Source organism: Callospermophilus lateralis, chromosome 9 (genome assembly GCF_048772815.1).
Source record: "Callospermophilus lateralis isolate mCalLat2 chromosome 9, mCalLat2.hap1, whole genome shotgun sequence".
NCBI lineage: Eukaryota > Metazoa > Chordata > Mammalia > Rodentia > Sciuridae > Callospermophilus > Callospermophilus lateralis.
In genome coordinates, this window is record NC_135313.1 from 50,513,122 (window position 1) to 50,532,939 (window position 19,818).

General features: G+C 40.8%; 1 protein-coding gene across 1 annotated transcript; it reads left to right on the top strand.

Moving 5' to 3' along the window:
* The first annotated feature begins 15,510 nt into the window (after positions 1-15,510).
* Positions 15,511-16,581, top strand: Neurod1 (neuronal differentiation 1). The gene has a single exon (XM_076866511.1). The coding sequence runs from the start codon at positions 15,511-15,513 to the stop codon at positions 16,579-16,581; it is 1,071 nt and encodes a 356-aa protein (XP_076722626.1).
* Positions 16,582-19,818: the final 3,237 nt, after the last annotated feature.

Below are 19,818 nucleotides of genomic sequence, written 5' to 3' on the forward strand. Positions count from 1 at the left end.
AGAATTAGAACCTGCTGAATCTAATCATCTCCTAACCTTCATATATTGCCATTCTTTCAGGTAGATCATGCTGACATTCTTTACATATTAGTTCATATTTAGGAGTCAATACTCCATGAAAGACCTGCCTATTTTCCTTTCCCCACCATATTGTTACCTTGGCAAATGGTCAAAGTTACTTTTAGAGGGGGCTGGTAGACAGATTTATGACACGTGCTTGTGATGACAAGGTTCTTCAGATTTCCTGGCTTCCTTTATATTCAAAGCTTAGACTTAGGAATGGACTTAAGTCTGAGAATTGGGTGAGCAGTCATTAACACATCATGGTTATTTGTGACAACCAAGGTTTTAACCATTCATGTGTTATTATTGTTTAGATCTAATTTAATTGCAGAGATCCCATGAAAGCTTACGATATTGCTTTTCCTGTGTTAAATCATTCTAATCACCAGTATTTTTCTGCGGTGTGTGTTAGGGTAAAATTACCAACTTGCCTCTGACTCTTATGTGATACTTCCTAAAAACCCATGACCATAATTACTATTAAGATTCCTATGTAGAAATAATATTGCCTATATCTCTTCTCTTCCTGAAGAGATTTTTCAAAGATGCTGTCATTTCCAAAGCACACATTAGGCATTGTTAGGGGGGTGAGTGAGAAGTTTGTACAAAATTAATTCACTTTTCTGCTTTAAACTTTGAATTGCTTTTTTCACATCATATCAATATTTTTTTTTTGGTACTTGAGTGCCATGAAATATAGGTCATCTTTTGCTCATAGTACATTAACTTTATGAGCAAACACTGGGAACTATACACAGAGGTTTCATCAGCACTTTGAATCCAGAATTACTAATGATTATAGCTATGTTCATAAATTTAACCTGATTCTCCCTAGGCTAGCCTTTTCAAAAGCTAGTTTTACATTTGTTCCCACCATTTAGGGCAGTAAAAACGAATAAAACCTTGAAATTACTTATTAGCCTTCTCCTCAGGATGAAATTGTTCTTGTCCTAGCTGAGCCTGGGTGGGATCTGACACTAGTCATAGGTTAGAGAAAATGAGAAAGAGGAAGGGAGGGATATGAATAGAATTCACATCCTCTTGCATGTTGAGTACTTTAGAGGAAACCCAGACCCTAACTCTAAAGATACAGGACAAGGGAGTGTTTATTTTGAAAAGAAAAATTCCCAATGTAATTTAGGAATTTAAAGTAGTTGCAGCCATTTTAATCCTCCCAAATGTTGTCCCTAAATTTCTCAGTTTTTATCCATTTCCCATCAGCAGGAGGATGTGGTGGGGCCTTAGTGTTTCTCAAACTCTAGTGTGTATCAGAATCACCTGGATGTCTTGAAACTGTGGATTTCTGGGCTCCAACCCCAGAATCTCTATTTCCTTAGTTCTGGAATGAGGCTAAAGAATTTCCTCTTTTAACAAGTTTCCAATTGTTACTTATGCTGCCAATCCAGGGACCACAATTTGAGCATCAGCCGACTACTCTGTAATTCAACCACCTGTTTGATAACAGACTACATCAGTTCTATAAAATGATTAGAATTTACTTTAGAGAATTTATAAAAATTTCCCAGGTTTTTTTCTTTTCTTTTCTTTCTTTTTTTTTAATCGTGCTTGAGTGAGATGTGTATTTACCTGAAGTTATTCTAAGTAGTTGAAAGCCGGTAGCCCACCTCTATGTTCCTTACATAGTCCTTGCCCATCGCAGTAGCCACTCAGTATGGCACTTTGTCCCAGATAACCATGGATGATAAATTAATCAACTAGTTGCTGGGTGCCATAGATTAATATCAACTTCTCCTTTAACACTTTTGAACCTAATTCATTTCCTTAATCATATATTCCCATGTTCTTACTGTTCTGTTACCTATAGCACTTCTGGTCCCAATTACCAAACAGGAAAAATTTCTTAATTGAAAACTATATAACTTCATCTGAAATCCATACAAATATATTTCATGATGGGTATAGATAACTCATAGAAACATTAGAAGACTTGAAGAAACAGGCTTTAGACTGAGATTCCAGGTATGGTAGTATCTAAAACCATATCATAAAACTAGGTTGTTAAGAACGTTTCTGCCTTTGCTAGAGTCAAGGAACTGACATATCAGAAAGCCAGCACCACACATTCTTGCTTCAGTACTTTGTAAGAATACCTGAGCCAGCCAAATAAATCTGTTCTATCACTCCCCTGTGTAAACTGGTTCTAAACTAAAGTATAACAAATCTGATTGCAAAATTATGCCATTTCTAGGGAGCATAGGAGATGTTTTATATTAATTTCTTTGTTTTAGTTTTCCAACCTATACATTCTAGTAAAGCATGCAAGAATGTTAGTATGGGTGTTGAGTGAACCAATCCATAGTGTCAACTATAGATGAAAAGTACAGCATGTATTTTGTGTGACTTTGTATGTCTGAATGAAAGTACAGGATTGTAAAGAGAAAAGGAAGGAGGATCCAGAATATAGTGCATTACAGTTTCCCAATATGCATATTAGTCTTCACTCTTAATTAGATTGGTAGTCACTTCATCTAAATAGAATAAAAGTAAAAAGTTAAAAATGCTCCACACTCTTCTAGACATGTAGCTTTGGACAAGTAACTTATTCCTTCTCTGTGTAATGACAAAGACAGCAACAATACCTATTCATAGAACTGTTTTGAAGTTTAAAAGAGATAAACTTTTCTATAGTATTTAGTGTAATCCCTAACAGATGAATCCCAGTTTAATGTTTACTGTGAGGCATAGTTCATGTTAAACTTGTTGAAACACTGTATGTATAGGATATTGATAAAAATTTAAAGATTTTTAAAATTAATCAAACATCAAACTCTCAAAGCAATCTGGAAAAAAATGAATTTTTTTAATAATAACATATCATGTATCTATTGTTCTTGGTAAACCACCTCAAAACTAGTGAATTAAAGCACAAATATTTATTATTTCCCATCCATCTATGGTCAACTTAATGCTTCTGCAGGGCTGGGCTGCATTTGCAGCATTCTCTTCTGTTTCTTCTCTGTTTTTATGTTCCCTGGTATACTTAATTTCACAGGACTTCAAAATTAATTGTCTGAAGGACTCTCTTCCTTTGTGTACTAATATTGATGTTTGATTATATGCAGTAGTTTGTGTTTACTCATACAATCCAAATAAGTTAAAATAGCCACAACTATCAAATTTTAATCTTAATATTCATTCAAAATATTTATTAGCATGGGTTAATCCTTTTAAATAGAAAAATATACATGTCAAATATGTTTATTTCCAATTAAAGAATTTTACAACATTGAATACAGAAATAATTTTTTAGTTCAATCATGAATGTGAAAAAACAGTAAGTCCTCATCTAGTATATACTGTAGTTAAGCAAAACTTTTTCTGAAGTGGTGGTTTATTCAAATATTTAAGAATAAAAGTTGTACATGTATTGAAAGGCTAGCCTTTCCTGAAAAGATCATGGAATGAATGTGAAAAAATCCAAAATGATATATATACCATAAATGTGTGGAGAGAAAGGGGATGAAGGGGGACTGATGTATATAGGTGTACATGTGAACTAAGATAAACTGGTACTTAATGTGCAATATGACCCTGAAGGTCACATTCAGTGGGCTTTTGGAGATAGACAACTTTTACAGATGGTTTCCGTAAAACTGAAAATTACTATCTTCAGAGCAGTAAAGATAAGCTTTAGTTTTCTTCTTTTAAAATGTTTTATTTGAGCTGGATGCAGTGGCACACAGTTGTAATCCCAGGTGCTTCAGAGGATGAGGCAGGAGGCTGCTGAAAGCCAGCCTCAGCAAAAACAAGGCACTAAGCAACTCAGTAAGACCCTGTCTCTAAAAAAAAAAAAAAATACAAAATAGGGCTGGAGATGTGGCTCAATGGTCGAGTGCCCTGAGTTTAATCCCCAGTATGTATATATATAACTATGTATTTGACACACCTGTTAATCAACTACCCATATTTAAATGCATGTATTATTGTTTATTTCCCATGTTTCACATGTTTAAAAACTAAGAAGATAAGCAATAAATTAATGATACTGATAAGAGCCTTTCCCTTTCCCCATTACAGGTGAAAAAATGTTCCTTTGTAAGCTTTTAGGCAACAAATATGCCTTTTAGTAAGTGTTGGGTTGTAATTAAATAAGATTTATTTTACTAAAAAAAAAAACAAAAATATTCATTTCCTTATTAAAGGCCATATTAATTGAATATTTTTTTATTTTGAACCAGATATTACCAGAACCAAAACAATCTGAACCCTACCAGAATAACAAGTTTGAGTAAATTTTTTTCTTTTCTGGTACTAGAGATTGAAGCCAGAGGCCCACTACCACTGGGCTACATCCTGATCCTTTTTAACATTTATTTTGAGACAAAGTCTTGCTAAGTTGCCTAGGGTGGCCTAGAATTTGTGATCCTTCATCTTCCAGATAGCTGGGTTTAGTAAATTCTTGAATAATGAACTTTTAGTAGAAAGGTTATAATGTAAAATAATTTACTGTGTTGTATCATCCAACATGATAATTTTTCAACAATTAGACTGATTTACTACAAAACATGAACAGATGTAATTGACTCACTTTTCCATTACCATGTCCCCATTATTTTTATTTTCAGAAAGACTCGGCAACTGATATCACAGTTGTGTGTATTTTTAGATTAATGACCACAAAACATCGAGCTTAAAACTATTTCTTAGAAACAAACAAAATGATTTTTACAAAACATAACTTGTCAGTAAATCCTGGTCAGATCCTTTCCCTGGTCTGACATAAAACCTCAAAGGCAGAAGCTTTGGAGTTCAGCAGAGTATACCTCTGCACAGATTAGCTAGGTGGCATTGGGCATGTTACTTTACTGGTGTAAACCTAATTTTTTTCAACTTTCAAATGAGAATAATCATAACTGTTAATTCAGTGTTCCTAGAATGTCTTAAATGTATATAGATGTGTGCTGTTGCTGTTGTTATTTCCTATTGTGCAAAGTGGTTATGTTGTGGGTCATTATTGGTGATCTAAATAAAATTTGGTATGTGATTTCTGAGGAAATAATAACATTCACCCAAGATTATAAATAATCATAGATTTTTGGAAGGCCATTTGGGTAACTTGTACAAAATTAAACTGTGCTTTCAGGCTCATCTTTCTAAATATCTCAGAACTACATTCTCTAACTTTGTCCATCTCCTCTACAACCAGCTCAGTCCAAGTACCATCACCTCTTGCTACTGCAGTAGCTTCCCCAAACCAGCCCTGTAATCAGTTTTCTACACTTGGGTTTTAAAAAAAAAACTTAAATAAAAATATAAATCTTTCCAAAGTCTCAGCCACACCCAGTTCAATAGCTCAAATCTCTTCAGTGGGAAGCAGGTCCCTGTCTTCCCTGGTCATCTCTTCTCTTCCCATTATCCTTCCTCTTCCTAATCCTATACTGGGTGAGTATCAGGTTCTCAAACTCCCTAGGCTCCTCTGGCTCAAAGCCTTTACAGTGTGTTTTGATTGAGGGAGGTCTTGCACCCCAGCTCAGCCCCCTTCACCTGGGTAATATCCCTCCCCTTTCCTTAAAGCTCCACTGCCAGCAGTCTTGGTCAGGTTCCTTTCTTCTCTGCTTTTGTGTACTTGTGAGTTTGTTTTTCTTTTCTGCATTTGCTTCAATTTGGGTGGGTATACTCTCAGTAGAGAGTGAACCTTATTAAATCTTTCTCATACTAGATGGAAAGCTTTAAGAAAGCAAGGTCTAATGTCCATATTTGCCCCTGTGCTCCTAACAACTAGCAGCACAGTGCCTGGCACATAGAAGCATGCAATACAGATTTGCTGAGTTACTTGCAACCTAGTGAAGCAGCTGTTTATAAAAGGAGGTGACCGAGAAGACAAATTCTAGAAAGAAAAGAAAGGAATCTTAATTGAAATCAACCCTGGCTTTCTATGTAACTACTATATTCCTGCATTGTGGACAAGTATGAAAATCTAGGCTATTTTTTCTCATCAGAGATGATCAATCTTGTCCATGTGAAGCCCTAAAAAATAGGATTCAGGAATCAACTCAAAGGAGAGAGAAAAGCATATTCAACTTAACTGATTTGAATTGTAATCTCTTTTTTTAACTTTTGGAAAATTTATTCCTTAGAAAAGTCTCCACTTTGCTAGGGACACAATGGCACGTGCCTGTAAGCCTAGCAGCTCAGGAGGCTGAGATAGGAGGAGTTCAAAGCCAGCAAGGCTCAGCGAGCACTAAGTGGCTCAGTGAGACTCTGTCTCTAAAATACAAAATAGGGCTGGGGAGGCTGGGGATATGGAACAGTGCTCCTGAGTTCAATCCCCAGTACCAAAAAAAGAAAAAAGAAAAAGCTCCACCCTCCATCTCTAAGATAAATAAATTAAAGGATCACAAAATGTATAAACATTCCCTTTCACCATCAAATCATCTGAAAGATTAGGGAGAGAGAAGGGTGGGAAGAGAACCTCCCTAAAAGGCTGCCTATCATCACCCCAACCACATACTTAGTCACCCAAAGACAGGTCTTGAAGGTAGACAGAGGTTGTGACCTTTGTAACACTAGAATGAAGTATCATGCCCCAGCTTCCACCAAAAAATATATCTCCTTTAGCCTTCATCATGTTGAATGTCAATATTACATGTTTATTCTTTTTTCTTTGTGTTCTGTGCAAGCACTCCAGATAGAGACATCAGATTAAACATCACCCTCTTCCACCCTATCCCAACCTCTTAAAATGCATGAATTTATGGGTTCCTTGCAACAGGTAAATGGGCAGGGAACAGAAAGAGCATAAAGGAGTTGAGAGCACCTGAGAGGTCTTGGGACAGTGTCACCAATAGTAGGATTTACAAGGGCATGTAAACAGTTGGGGAGCACAGAAAACACCTGGGTTCAATTCATAATCTTGGCAACACTGGTTGTAATCTGCCTCATCAAATTAAATGCTTTCAAGAGAAAGGAAAGGAGTTGTATAGATGCTCACACAGAAACCAATGGGGAGAGGAGAATTTGCCTGACACCAGGCAACTGTGAGTGCCTGGTTTGCAGCTTCTCATCCTATGTTAAGATGGCAGGAGTAGCCAATTCCCTCTGTGATGGCTTCTGACATTTATATTTCTCTTCCTCCAGCTTTTATGGACCTTTTATTTTTTAGAACTAGCTTGAGTGTGCAGGGACAGGATACACCAGTGAGTTTGAGTTATGAGTCTCAGAATATCAGGAGTAAAAATATCACAGGAAGAAAATAGACAATGGTGTTTATCAATAAATTGGGAAGTTATTTTTAAATATCTAGTCTTATTACAAACAGATTCTCTGTTATAACATTTTTTTTTCTACAAAATGAGTAAGCTTAGGCACATTTATGTCAAGTATATATGTATGTGTTTAACTATTTATCTGTTTATTTATTATTAGAACCTAACCTCATAATCAGATTGTTCTGTTTAGGCCCCAAAGCAACTTGTCACTGACTAAAAATAATTTCCCATGGCAGGTGCTCCCAGCAGGTGGCTGCTCATGGTACCTGCATTGGAAAGGTAGATTTAGTCAGAGATTTTATTTTAATATGAAATCTGTATTGCAGCCTGAGCCACCACTGGGTGATGTGCCAAAATTCATGTCTGCAGCATGATTTATTATGTGAAAATACCACAGAACTAATCAGTGGAGTTACTAATTAATACAAATCTGCATTTTTTGCATAAGCAATTAGTGCAAGGAGAGAGCAGTGAAAGAGGAAGTTCAACTCCTTTAATCTCAGTGCCTACTCAAGCGGAAAGACCCACCAGGGCCAAACTCCAAGATCTACATTTGGAATTTTCCCACTTTGATTAGTTAAAGACATAAAAGGTCAAATTATCAATATTTAATTCAAGTAGAAATGCATTTGTTAAAAGGAAAGAAAACATTTTATTTAAAGAAGGTGAGACTCTAGGGGTGAATTCTTGAATCAAAAATAATTATATTTTCCATTACAGTGAAGTCTGAATAATCTAAGAATTTTGTTTGCTAATGATGACATTTTGAAAATTACATAAATTGTGTGTGTGTGTGTGTGTGTGTGTGTGTGTGCGCGCGCGCGCGCGCGCGCGCGCGTGTTGGGGGGAAATGGAATATATTTATAAGATATTTAAATTTCTAAAGGCATTTGCTCTTCTCAGAGTCAAATCTCTACTAGACTTCCTGTGTATTCTGGATAAGTCATGTGTATTAATATACAATATTTAAATTTGGCATGATTTAGATAATTGTGTGGTTCACTGGGGAAATAATGACATTTAGCTTCTGTAAGTTTATTTTCCCCATTAACTTAAAAGAAAGTATTTATAATATAAAATAACTAGAGAGGTGATAGAATGATAGTGATAGGGAAAGATTTGTATTAATAAAATGTATACTCCATAAAATAAAAGCAAAATTTTTAAAAATCATTCTAGAGATATTTTGCTATTTCTATGGATAGCAAAAATAGATTTATTTCACTTTTAAAGCTTTATAGTAAATGAGAACAAATGTTATAATGACATTTTAAAAAATTATTCAATTTGTGATTTCTTTGTTTCAGACTTCATCAGCTTTAATTATAGTTTAACCCACGCCCCTAAAACCAGATATCTAGTGTTATGGGAAACTTACTCTGATAAGGTGGCTAATTAGATACAGACTTACAAGGGCTCTCTGACTAAAAATTCGGGTATGTTGAAAGAAAGTGAACTGGAAAAAGCGAAAGACCGCTCAAAGAGGAGTTGTTGTTCCTTCTCAATATGACGCATTTCAGGGCCAGCGTGTGGGAATTGTCCACGGTGCTGATTCTTTCAGGAAGTCATTTGCCCTCCAAGCTGCTCTGAACGTGGCTTGCCTGAGTTCTTCTCGTGCCTTTAGGAACTTGTCCAGGTTTCCTTTCCCAGCCCACGGTGATAGTTATTGTTCAGGGGGCGCCCAGACTCCGTCAGTGTGACTTGACTCCTGAACCTATGCCCAACTACGGGGGATTTTTGTTTGCTTAGCTTTTTTTTTTTTTTCCTGTTAAGGCAAAGGCTGGCAAACATTGGGTGCTTGGCAAGTCCCCTTTGGACCACAAGCTGTTTCTCATTTCCCGAGAAACAGGTGCGGGCCCTCTGTTCACGTTCCTCACTGGTGAGTAGGTATGGCCATGAGCACACACACACTTACTTGTGCACACTTAAACCCACACACTTATACACGTTCCCACAAACACAAATATAGTCACTAATATAGCATTCACCCAATCAAATGTTCACATACACACTAACAATCACATGTATATATTCACATACACCCATGTTCACATTCACACACAATTTGACACTGGATTATACTCACAGATTCACACACTTTTACACTCAATTACAATCACACGCGAACATACATTTGAATACACAGACTTCCTGACGCACAAGGCCTTAGACAATCGTGCTCCAGACCCACGTCTGCTTGCTCGGTCTGTGATTATTGAATGTTGTTGATTCTGTGTGTTGAACGGTTTAGGGAAAACCCCTCGATTCTGACAGGGAAGCAGAGATGAAGTCCCTTAGAGGTCTCCGGACACCAGGAGGGGAGCCACCAAGGCCCTGGTGGGAAAGAGAGGACGTAAATAATAAATAAAAGGGCCCAAGCAGGCGGAGCTGGGGAAGCCCGGCACTAAATCACTCTCCAAATCACAGCCGCGTCCTACTCCATCCAATAGCTCTAAGCAATTTGTGGGGTTGGGGGTTGGAATCAATTTTTTTTTCCGTTCTCGCAGGTGCAATATGAATCAATTATCTTAATTAAGATTATGCCGCAAGCCCAGGAGATTTGGGGAGGACGGGTTTTGCGCTCGGGGCTATGGCGAGGCATTTTAATAGCGTCTCTTTTGCTCCTGGCTCTCCCCCGCCGCCTGCCTGTCGAGCTGGGGTAGCTCTAGCCTCTGGCCAGGACTTGGGACTCGGGAGCCCAACCTGCTCCCTGGAGGCGAAGGAGCAAAGCCCACTCGGCGCCCGCTATCTAGTCCTTACCAGCATCATCCTTCTCTGGCTCCCAAGAACCTTCGAGATAGTGGGCCTGAGAGGGAACGTTCCCTATAGCTCTCAGCTCTCAGCTCCTGCGGCCTCTGAGCCCCAGGATTTCCAAATACCCTCAGTGCCCTGCATCCCTGGCCTCCTGCTCCTGGAATGCGTGGAGCTGGGACGTATCCCCTGCTGCGAGAGGTCGGGAGGGGACGCGGGCGCCGCTCGAGATCCTAGGGGCCACCCTGGTCACACTAGGTCCTTTCTTTGAACGCAAACCTCTATTCGCAAAAGCAAGCATCTGTTTCCCCGGGAAACAGGTCACCGCCGGGTACGTCGGCCCGGCCTCTGCTCTTTATCTTAGCTCTGCGAATGCGTCGTCCCTACCCCACCCCCACCCCTAGCCGCCAGCCACACGCTTCCCACCCCCTACGTCCGGGCCACACGCCTCAGTCCCCTTTCTTCTCCCATCCCTGCACGCGACCCCCTCCCTTCCCCTCCGCCCCACCCAGGACGCACTCCCCTCAACACATCCCGGGCCACACGCCTCCTCCCGCCCCCCTTCCCGCGGGCGCTCCGGCTGCCGCTCTAACGGCCCCGACGCCTGTCCCGCGCAGCGCGGTCAGTGCAGGGACCCGGGGGGCGGCAGATTTAGGGCATTGCTCGAGGGCAGTGAGTCATGAAAGCGGCTTTTGTTGCCTGCGCGTGCGGTTCGCGTGCCGCTCGGCAGCCTACAGCGTCCAGTGGGGCGGGAGCTGGGGGAGTACAGCTAACCAACAGCGTGGAGAAAGGAAGAGAACTTGGGAAATCAGGAGGGTGAAAAGTGTGGAACCGTCCAAACAAGTCCAAAGAGAAGGAAATTTAGGAGGCGTGGCGGGGCCACGGAGACCATCTTCAGCGCTGAGCTCTGCAGAACCTCGGTTCAGTCTTCTCTAACTAAGCATCCTAGCCACCTCTATTCTACTTTCCTGTCCCTTCCCCCATACAAAAAGCACCTCGATCCAAGTTCTTTTGAGCTCCTCCCTTGCCGGCCTATCGCGGGGCGGCAGTCTCCCCGGCTTTGCGAGCACTTGCCAAATGCCGTGGTACTGGTGCTTTGGGTAGACGTTCTCTGGTTCTCTGCGCAGAGGCTGGTGCACAGCAGTGGCTGCAGGCCGGGAAGCCCAATAAGAGTCACCCTAACACCAGACGTCGGCCAGATCTCCGGAACTTCCCGGAGTGACTCTTCTTTTGTACAAAAACCCAGGTCTCAGTGTAATGACGCATAGTGGGAATTCCAGGTGGATTTAATCATTGGCAGAGGGTAGAAACGGGTCTAGTATCTCCCGCACTTACATCTGAATCTTGTAAGGTAAACACCCGGGTCTTCTTCTTGGCCAGGAATATCTGACTCCACTAAGATTTTCCTGTATTCCACAGAATGCCTCGAACTGGAGAAGTTTTTACTTCTGGGGGTGGGGAGGTCTGTAAGTCATCTCTGGGCCTCCGGGTCACCTGGAATCCTCTTTCCCACTCCTCCCACAACATCTCCTCTTGAGCTCCCCAAAAATAGATAATAGGGAAAGTGGCAGCTCTTAGGCACTGCAGCGAACCTCCTCAGACCTCCGGGTTGTGGACCAGCCTTTGCAAGTCGTCACTCTTGACATCCCTCGAGTTTAAACCCAGCTCTGAAGGCACAGATGGTATCAGAGTAAATACCGATTCCATGCTCCTTAGTGAATTCTTTTATCTTTCTGTGTGCTCTTTGTCAGCTGAGGAATCAAGGTAGAAAAGCAAAAGTCCATACAATTCTTCTCCAGAACCTCAGAAAGATTCATTTTATGCTTGTGGCCACTGGTCAGAACATACAACTGCTCTCTTCTTTTGGATTTGTGCTGGACAGGAATGGTTGCAACCCCCCACCATCCTTACACATGCAATCTCATTAGGACCCTCTTCCCCCATCCTCACCCTTTCCCAGATGTACCCCACTTCAGCAGCTCAACCCTGACATTGTTTGCAAACTCGAGGGACATTTAGGGCAATTGCCTTTAATAAGCAATTCAAGTCAGATGCATTCATTGAGAAGGGCTTCAGGTTTGCTAGGGAGTAAGAAGTTAATGGAGGATTAAAAGAGAACCTAGGGGAGAAAGAGTAAACCGGGATTAGTCGAGCTCTTCTTCCCTTTTTCTTCCTTTTCTTTCCTTTCACTTGCCTGTCTTCTTTCTTTCCTCTCTCCTCCCTTCCAAGAAAAAAAAAAAAAAAAAACACTATCATTCTGGAACATGTCATGGTCAGAAACATTAAATAATTGTTGTTTAGGAACAAACATGACTTCTTCAGAATTAATCAAATTTATCAGGAAGTCCAGTAGTCTTTGCTTGAAGGGGAAGTGGAGGCCATGTCAAATGGAGGCTTGAATGCTACAGAGGCTATTCCAAGGGTTGTTCTAATGGCCTTTTTGGAAAGAGGGGAAAGACCTGTTAACATAGGTCTGTTTCTAACTTTTTTTTTTTTTTTTTTTTTTTTTGGCGGGCGGGGGGCGGGGGGGAAAGCTCTACTGACCCAAGTACCTACTTACAGACCAGAGATTAGAATCCAAGAGCACTGGCTGGGCTGTGATAGGGTGCCTATCATCTCACTAGTGGTCAGTGTTGGGCAATAAAGCTGAGCCATGGGAAGTCTGCTCCCCTGTCAACCACAACTTCCCTCAGGACTGGTTTCTTTGCAGCGACCTAGTGTCCCCTGTAAAAAGGTAAAATCCAAGCATCAGAGAAGCCCAATTCCCACACTTGACTGCTTGATGACAGGGAACTCAAGACCTGACAGAACTAGCTTGCTTTGAGCACAAAATTCTAGTAGGTGGAAGGGGGAACTGAAGTAGAGAGGGGTCTCTGGAGAGGATAGCTAGCTGCGGGTCAGGGCACACAGAGTGGCATATATAGTGGGAGTAAAGTGGAAGGTACAAAATTTCTATGCCTGTAGGGGTTAGGTTGGGGTGATCTAGCTAGCGAACTAGTCTCAAAGCTGCTTTTACAAATGAAGTCATTTTTATATGGAGTATGCATTTGCCTGGAGGGGGCTGATGGACATTAGAAAAAGCCAACCTTTGGTACCAATGAGCAAAATGTTGGCCAAAGGGCAGAAACTAAGAAATGGGCTTCTCGGAGAGTGCAGAGTCATGCTGCCCCGGAGGCCGGTGCCAGGGCGAAAACTCTTCATTGCGTGCCTCAGTCTCCCAGCTTTCTGACCTTTTCACTTGTGTCTTAGTTCCCGCGCGAACGCAGGCTTCTCTTTCTGACCTAGACCCAGTCATCTTTAGCTTTCCCGCTCCCTTCCTTCAAATCCCTCCCCTCTCTATGCCCTCTTCCTTCTGCTGCCAGAAAGGGTTAATCTCTCCTGCGGGTAAAAACAGGTCCGCGGAGTCTCTAACTGGCGACAGATGGGCCACTTTCTTCTGGCCACAAAGGGGCCGGAATGGAGCGCTCTGCGGCATACAAATAGGCAGGTCACGTGGTTCCCGGCTCTTGGCTGGACTGGGAAGACCATATGGCGCATGCCGGGGAGGAAGAAGAAGGGGAGGGGGTTAGGGGTAGAGGGTGAGGGGAGCGGTTGTCGGAGAAGGGCGGGAGAAGAGCAAGGCTGAGGGGGGAAGGTGGGGGCGGGGGCAGGGAGCGTGCAGCTTGGACGCGTGCGCAAGTGCCAGGCGCAAGGACCTGCTCGCTGCTCAGCTCGTGGCCCCGCCCGCTCTCAGCATCACTACCTCGCCTATATAACCTGAGCACCAGCGCAGCCGGGACACGAGGAATTCGCCTACGCAGAAGATACAGCGTCCGGAGGCCCCAGGGTTATGAGATCATCACTGCTCAGGACCTACTAACAACAACAGGTAATTACAACCCTTTCTTTTTCCTTTCTTTTTTTCCTCGAGAATAAAGCAGTAATTGAAGACCTGATGTACCTACATACTGTGTATGTGCGCATTTGAGAGAGTGTGTGTGTGTATTGAGACCAGTATCCCTCCCTATAATTGCCCACAAGTACTCACTAATAATGAATCCGTGTTTAAGTACCCCCTGCAGGCTTTCTAATTAAATTTAAAATTTTTAATAGTATAGGAGTTTCGTGGATTAAAAAAAATAAACAGTAACTGATTATTTGCTGGCGGTGATTTTTTTAAAGTCCTAGAAACAAATAATTATTTCACTTGCTCACTTCTTTTAGTAAGAAGAAAAGGGCGGGGCGGGGGGGAGAAAGGAAAAGAAAAAAAAAAAAAGGCAACTGCTCCCAAGATTTGTGCTTATATATCTTATGCACATCGGGAGAGTCAATCTATCTTTTCAGTGAATGAAAAGAATGTGGGCACCTTTCGTATACACAGTCTTGAAAATAAAGCTGGGTCCGAGTTAAGTTTAGTTGAAGAGGGGGGCAGTGGAGAAAGGGAAAGAAACCACTACTGCTACCTGTTACTGCTCCAGAGGTGGTCAAATCATCATCGTCCACTGCTGGAGCCAAAAATTCAGTTGTTTTACTAAAGGCTTTTTATATTCCGTATCAGAAGCGGCAACTTCGTCATTGCCAATCGCTGACCATTATAATTACTCAATCTTTTAAAGGCAGGTTTGAGGCGAACTTTGAAAAGCCCCAATAAAGAACGGGCGGCCCTTTCAATGGGCTGTTTATTAGAGAGGAGCCTTCCGCACCTGATCCCCGGCGCGTGGGAGAGCGCTCTGCGCCGCGCCCCCAGCCCTCGCCTAGTTGCGAGAGCTTTTGTACAAGGTGGAAATTTAGCGGAGGGTGAGGGATGGGAGGCGAGAACAGAAAGGCGAGGGAGGGAGGGATGACTCCTGTCCACGTTTGTTGTAAATCTTTCGTTAGTGGTGGAATAATTTTGTAGAAACTACTTTTCCTCTTCCGTGCATTTGCTCTTCAATCTCTATTCGATGTAATCTTCTTTAAAAACACTGCCAGTGTTAGCAAATTATGTAATCGCTCTCCAACTTAAACCACTAAGTACCCAGAAGCCAGAATAGAGATGGGAACAGAAAGTGCGATTTTCAGACTCGCCATTTTTTGTAGAGTTATGAGTGATTTTAGACACCTGCAGATAAACATGAAGTTACTGAAATATATGCTTATTTCCACACACATCATCCTGCCGAGAAATCCCCATAAACAGTTGAATAAATCACTAGAAAACATAAATGCATGAATGATACTCACATATATGTATCCAGCACTATCACCACCCATGCCCAGTCCTGTATTCTGCGTACCAGCGGGGCACACACAAGCCATTATGAAACACAGCACTTAACTTTTCCTCAGAGTCATCCATTTTGTAATGGAGTGTACTTCTGTTCACTTGTATTTGTGCAGGATTAGGGAGTGGAAGCTGAAGGCTTCTTTATCTGGCTTTTGAGTGTGGCATTTTTCTTCTTTTCTTTCTACTTGCCTCTCTCCCCTGTTGAATATAGGAAACTGAAACATGACCAAATCTTACAGCGAGAGCGGGCTGATGGGCGAGCCTCAGCCCCAAGGTCCTCCAAGCTGGACAGATGAATGTCTCAGTTCTCAAGACGAGGAACACGAGGCAGACAAGAAGGAGGACGACCTGGAAGCCATGAATGCCGAGGAGGACTCCCTAAGGAACGGGGGAGAGGAGGAGGAGGAAGATGAAGACCTGGAAGAGGAGGAAGAAGAGGAAGAGGAAGATGACGATCAAAAGCCCAAGAGACGCGGTCCCAAAAAGAAGAAGATGACCAAGGCGCGCCTGGAGCGTTTTAAACTGAGGCGCATGAAGGCCAACGCCCGGGAGCGGAACCGCATGCATGGGCTGAATGCGGCGCTGGACAACCTGCGCAAGGTGGTGCCCTGCTACTCCAAGACGCAGAAGCTCTCCAAAATCGAGACATTGCGCTTGGCCAAAAACTACATTTGGGCTCTGTCGGAGATCCTGCGCTCAGGCAAAAGCCCTGACCTGGTCTCCTTCGTACAGACTCTCTGCAAAGGCCTGTCCCAGCCCACCACCAACCTGGTTGCAGGCTGCCTGCAGCTCAACCCTCGGACTTTTCTGCCAGAACAGAACCAGGATATGCCTCCGCACCTGCCGACGGCCAGCGCTTCCTTCCCAGTGCATCCCTACTCCTACCAGTCTCCAGGGTTGCCCAGTCCGCCCTACGGTACCATGGACAGCTCCCATGTCTTCCACGTCAAGCCGCCACCGCACGCCTACAGCGCAGCGCTGGAGCCCTTCTTTGAAAGCCCCCTGACTGATTGCACCAGCCCTTCCTTTGATGGACCCCTCAGTCCGCCGCTCAGCATCAATGGCAACTTCTCTTTCAAACACGAACCATCCACCGAGTTTGAAAAAAATTATGCCTTTACCATGCACTATCCTGCAGCGACCCTGGCAGGGGCCCAAAGCCACGGATCAATCTTCTCGGGAGCTGCTGCCCCTCGCTGCGAGATCCCCATAGACAATATTATGTCCTTCGATAGCCATTCACATCATGAGCGAGTCATGAGTGCCCAGCTCAATGCCATCTTTCACGATTAGAGACACGTCAGTTTCACCATTCCCGGGAAACGAACCCACTGTGCTTACAGTGACTGTCGTGTTTACAAAAGGCAGCCCTTTTGGTACTACTGCTGCAAAGTGCAAATACTCCAAGCTTCAAGTGATATATGTATTTATTGTTACTGCCTTTGGAAGAAACAGGGGATCAAAGTTCCTGTTCACCTTATGTATTATTTTCTATAGCTCTTCTATTTTAAAAATAATAATAATACAGTAAAGTTAAAAAAAATGCACCTAGAATTTGGTGTAGCTGTATTCAGATCGTATTAATTATCTGATCGGGATAACAAAATCACAAGCAATAATTAGGATCTATGCAATTTTTAAACTAGTAATGGGCCAATTAAAATATATATAAATATATATTTTTCAACCAGCATTTTACTACTTGTTACCTTTCCCATGCTGAATTATTTTGTTGTGATTTTGTACAGAATTTTTAATGACTTTTTATAATGTGGATTTCCTATTTTAAAACCATGCAGCTTCATCAATTTTTATACATATCAGAAAAGTAGAATTATATCTAATTTATACAAAATAATTTAACTAATTTAAACCAGCAGGAAAGTGCTTAGAAAGTTATTGTGTTGCCTTAGCACTTCTTTCTTCTCTAATTGTAAAAACAAACAAAAAATTGCACAATTTGAGCAATTCATTTCACTTTAAAGTTTTTCCCTTTCCCTAAAATAAATCCCAGATCCATAATTTTCAAGAGGATGGAAAAAAAAACAAGAGATGCATTCCTTATCAAAACATATCAATTCAACAATTACTTGCACAAGCTTGTATATACATATTATGAATAAATGCCAACATACACTTCTTTAAATCAAAAGCTGCTTGACTATCACATACAATTTGCACTGTTTCTTTTTAGTCTTTTACTCCTTTGCATTCCATGATTTTACAGAGCATCTAAAGCTATTGATGTTTCCAGAAAATATAAATGCATGATTTTATACATTGTCACACAAATGGTGATTGGTCATATATTCATGTAATAAATCTGAGCCTAAATCTATTCAGGTTGTTAATGTTGGGATTTATACCTATTGTAGTCAATTAGTACAGTAGCTTAAATAAAATTCAAACCATTTAATTCATAATTAGAACAATAGCTATTGCATGTAAAATGCAGTTCAGAATAAGTGCTGTTTGAGATGTGATGCTGATACCACTGGAATTGATCTGTACTGTAATCTTGTTCGTAATCCTGTATATTATGGTGTAATGCACAATTTAGAAAACACTCATCCAGTTGCAATAAAATAGAATTGAAAATCAGACCAATTGTTATATTTCTTCCTAAAGTAATTTTTACAGTATATAATTATTATTATCTTAGGGGAAATAGTTGCTTTATTTGCTGAATTAAAAAATAATAAACATTATTTGTAGAATAAAGTAAAAAGAAAAAAATACTTTGGTATATTTTCTAGTCTTTTTATCCCCATTAAAGAGTCACCAGTTCTTTGTAGGTAATGAAAAGACCTAACTAATGTTTCATGATTTGGATTATAGGGTTGCAGGATGAGGGGGATGAACAATGTATTTTTGCTTTTCTTTGTTTAAGCACCTTCACCTTTGGTTGGGGGGGTTAGTTCTTATTCTTTTAAATGATTGTGTTACTCTTTCCTTCTCTTTTTAAAAGGTGAATTAGTTAATTATTAACAAGCAATACATAAATGAGTGCCCAAAGTTAGTTTGTCTACACACTTAAAACATTAAAATCTTAACTATTTTATTAGTGCTCTGTTACCTGTACATTTTCCTGAACTGATCAGCTCTTTTACAAGATCAAGTCTCTCTTGCAAAACATACTGTCCCAAACAGAAAGTTACACCTTCGAAAATACCAGGGGGAAATTGTTCAATTAATTGAAAGACTCTAAGAAGAAATAGAATTTTATAATTGTTGTATAAACATCTTGCAATATTTCAATAATTTCTCAAGAAAAAGGGTCAATGATTTATATGTATTTAAGAAGACATTGTTTGTACTATGTTTTAGGAAGGTGTAATTGTTTCCCATCCCCCAATGGGACACTATGCTCTTGTTTTATAAACACACTCACTGGAAAAACTTACAGATAATTTTGTTCATTGTTAAGTCCACTTAAAAAAATAGTTTGGCATTTCCTCTTTGAGAAATGACTGACAGTCATGATTCCTAGGGAATAACATTTTGGCAATTGTGGTCTGGCTCTACCACGGTGCTCTGATTACTGTCATTAGTAACTCCATTGTTCCTCCTCGGATTTGGATGCCACATTGGATGACTACCTCCCTTCCCAAGCTTGTTCCTTTAATCTTCTTCTCATTGGTGATTTAAGGGTTCCAGAAAGCTGACCTCATTTAGCAAGCTGCTCCAGAAAAATGTGAGTAATCTAATGGACAGGAACAATTAGCCATACTAATAACATTGCCAATGGGGCTGCATCAAGCTGTGACAGTAGCAGTAAGGAATATTTCAACATTAAAAAAATGTTTGAGTGCAATTTAAAATATATCATTTTAACATGTTTTCCATCAGCCTTCATCACATGACAGAAATACATTTAAGTTAGTCCCAACTTTATCACAAATGCAGCAATCTCATTCCAAGTGAATCAGAGTTGTTATTTTGGAATCAAGCTGTTGCTTCCACTATCCCGGATTGTTCTCACTAATCTTAATTTAAGAGACATAACACTGATATTTAAACAATGTCAGTATTCCAGCATAGATCACAAAGTGAACATTCAGATTTGATCTGATCTATTAAACAGCTCAATTTCACCTGTAATTAAAAGTAGATGTATTCCTGCAAGTTAAAAATTGTTGGTGTAGTGAACAGAAGAAACAATGAGAGAATGACATTTCAAGAATTCCAGCTTCTAAAACAGCAAGTGGAGAAAACTAGACCCTGAATTAATTAATTCCTTCCTTCCTTCCTTCCTTCCTTCCTTCCTTCCTTCCTTCCTTCCTTCCTTCCTTTCTTTCTTTTCTTTTCTTTCTTTCTTTTTTGTAAGGTAGAAATGATGACTGAAAGTTAGTTTTAAGTGATTTTTCCCCCTATATTGCCTGCACAATTTCATTCTAAAACATGGGGATTCTTTCAGTCAGTCAAGAAGTAACTCACATGCCACCATCTTTTATTCAAAGGCAGGCACAGATGTTCCTTCTGCAGGGGAGGTTTTAATTTATGAAAATGATATTGTTTATGCATGAATGA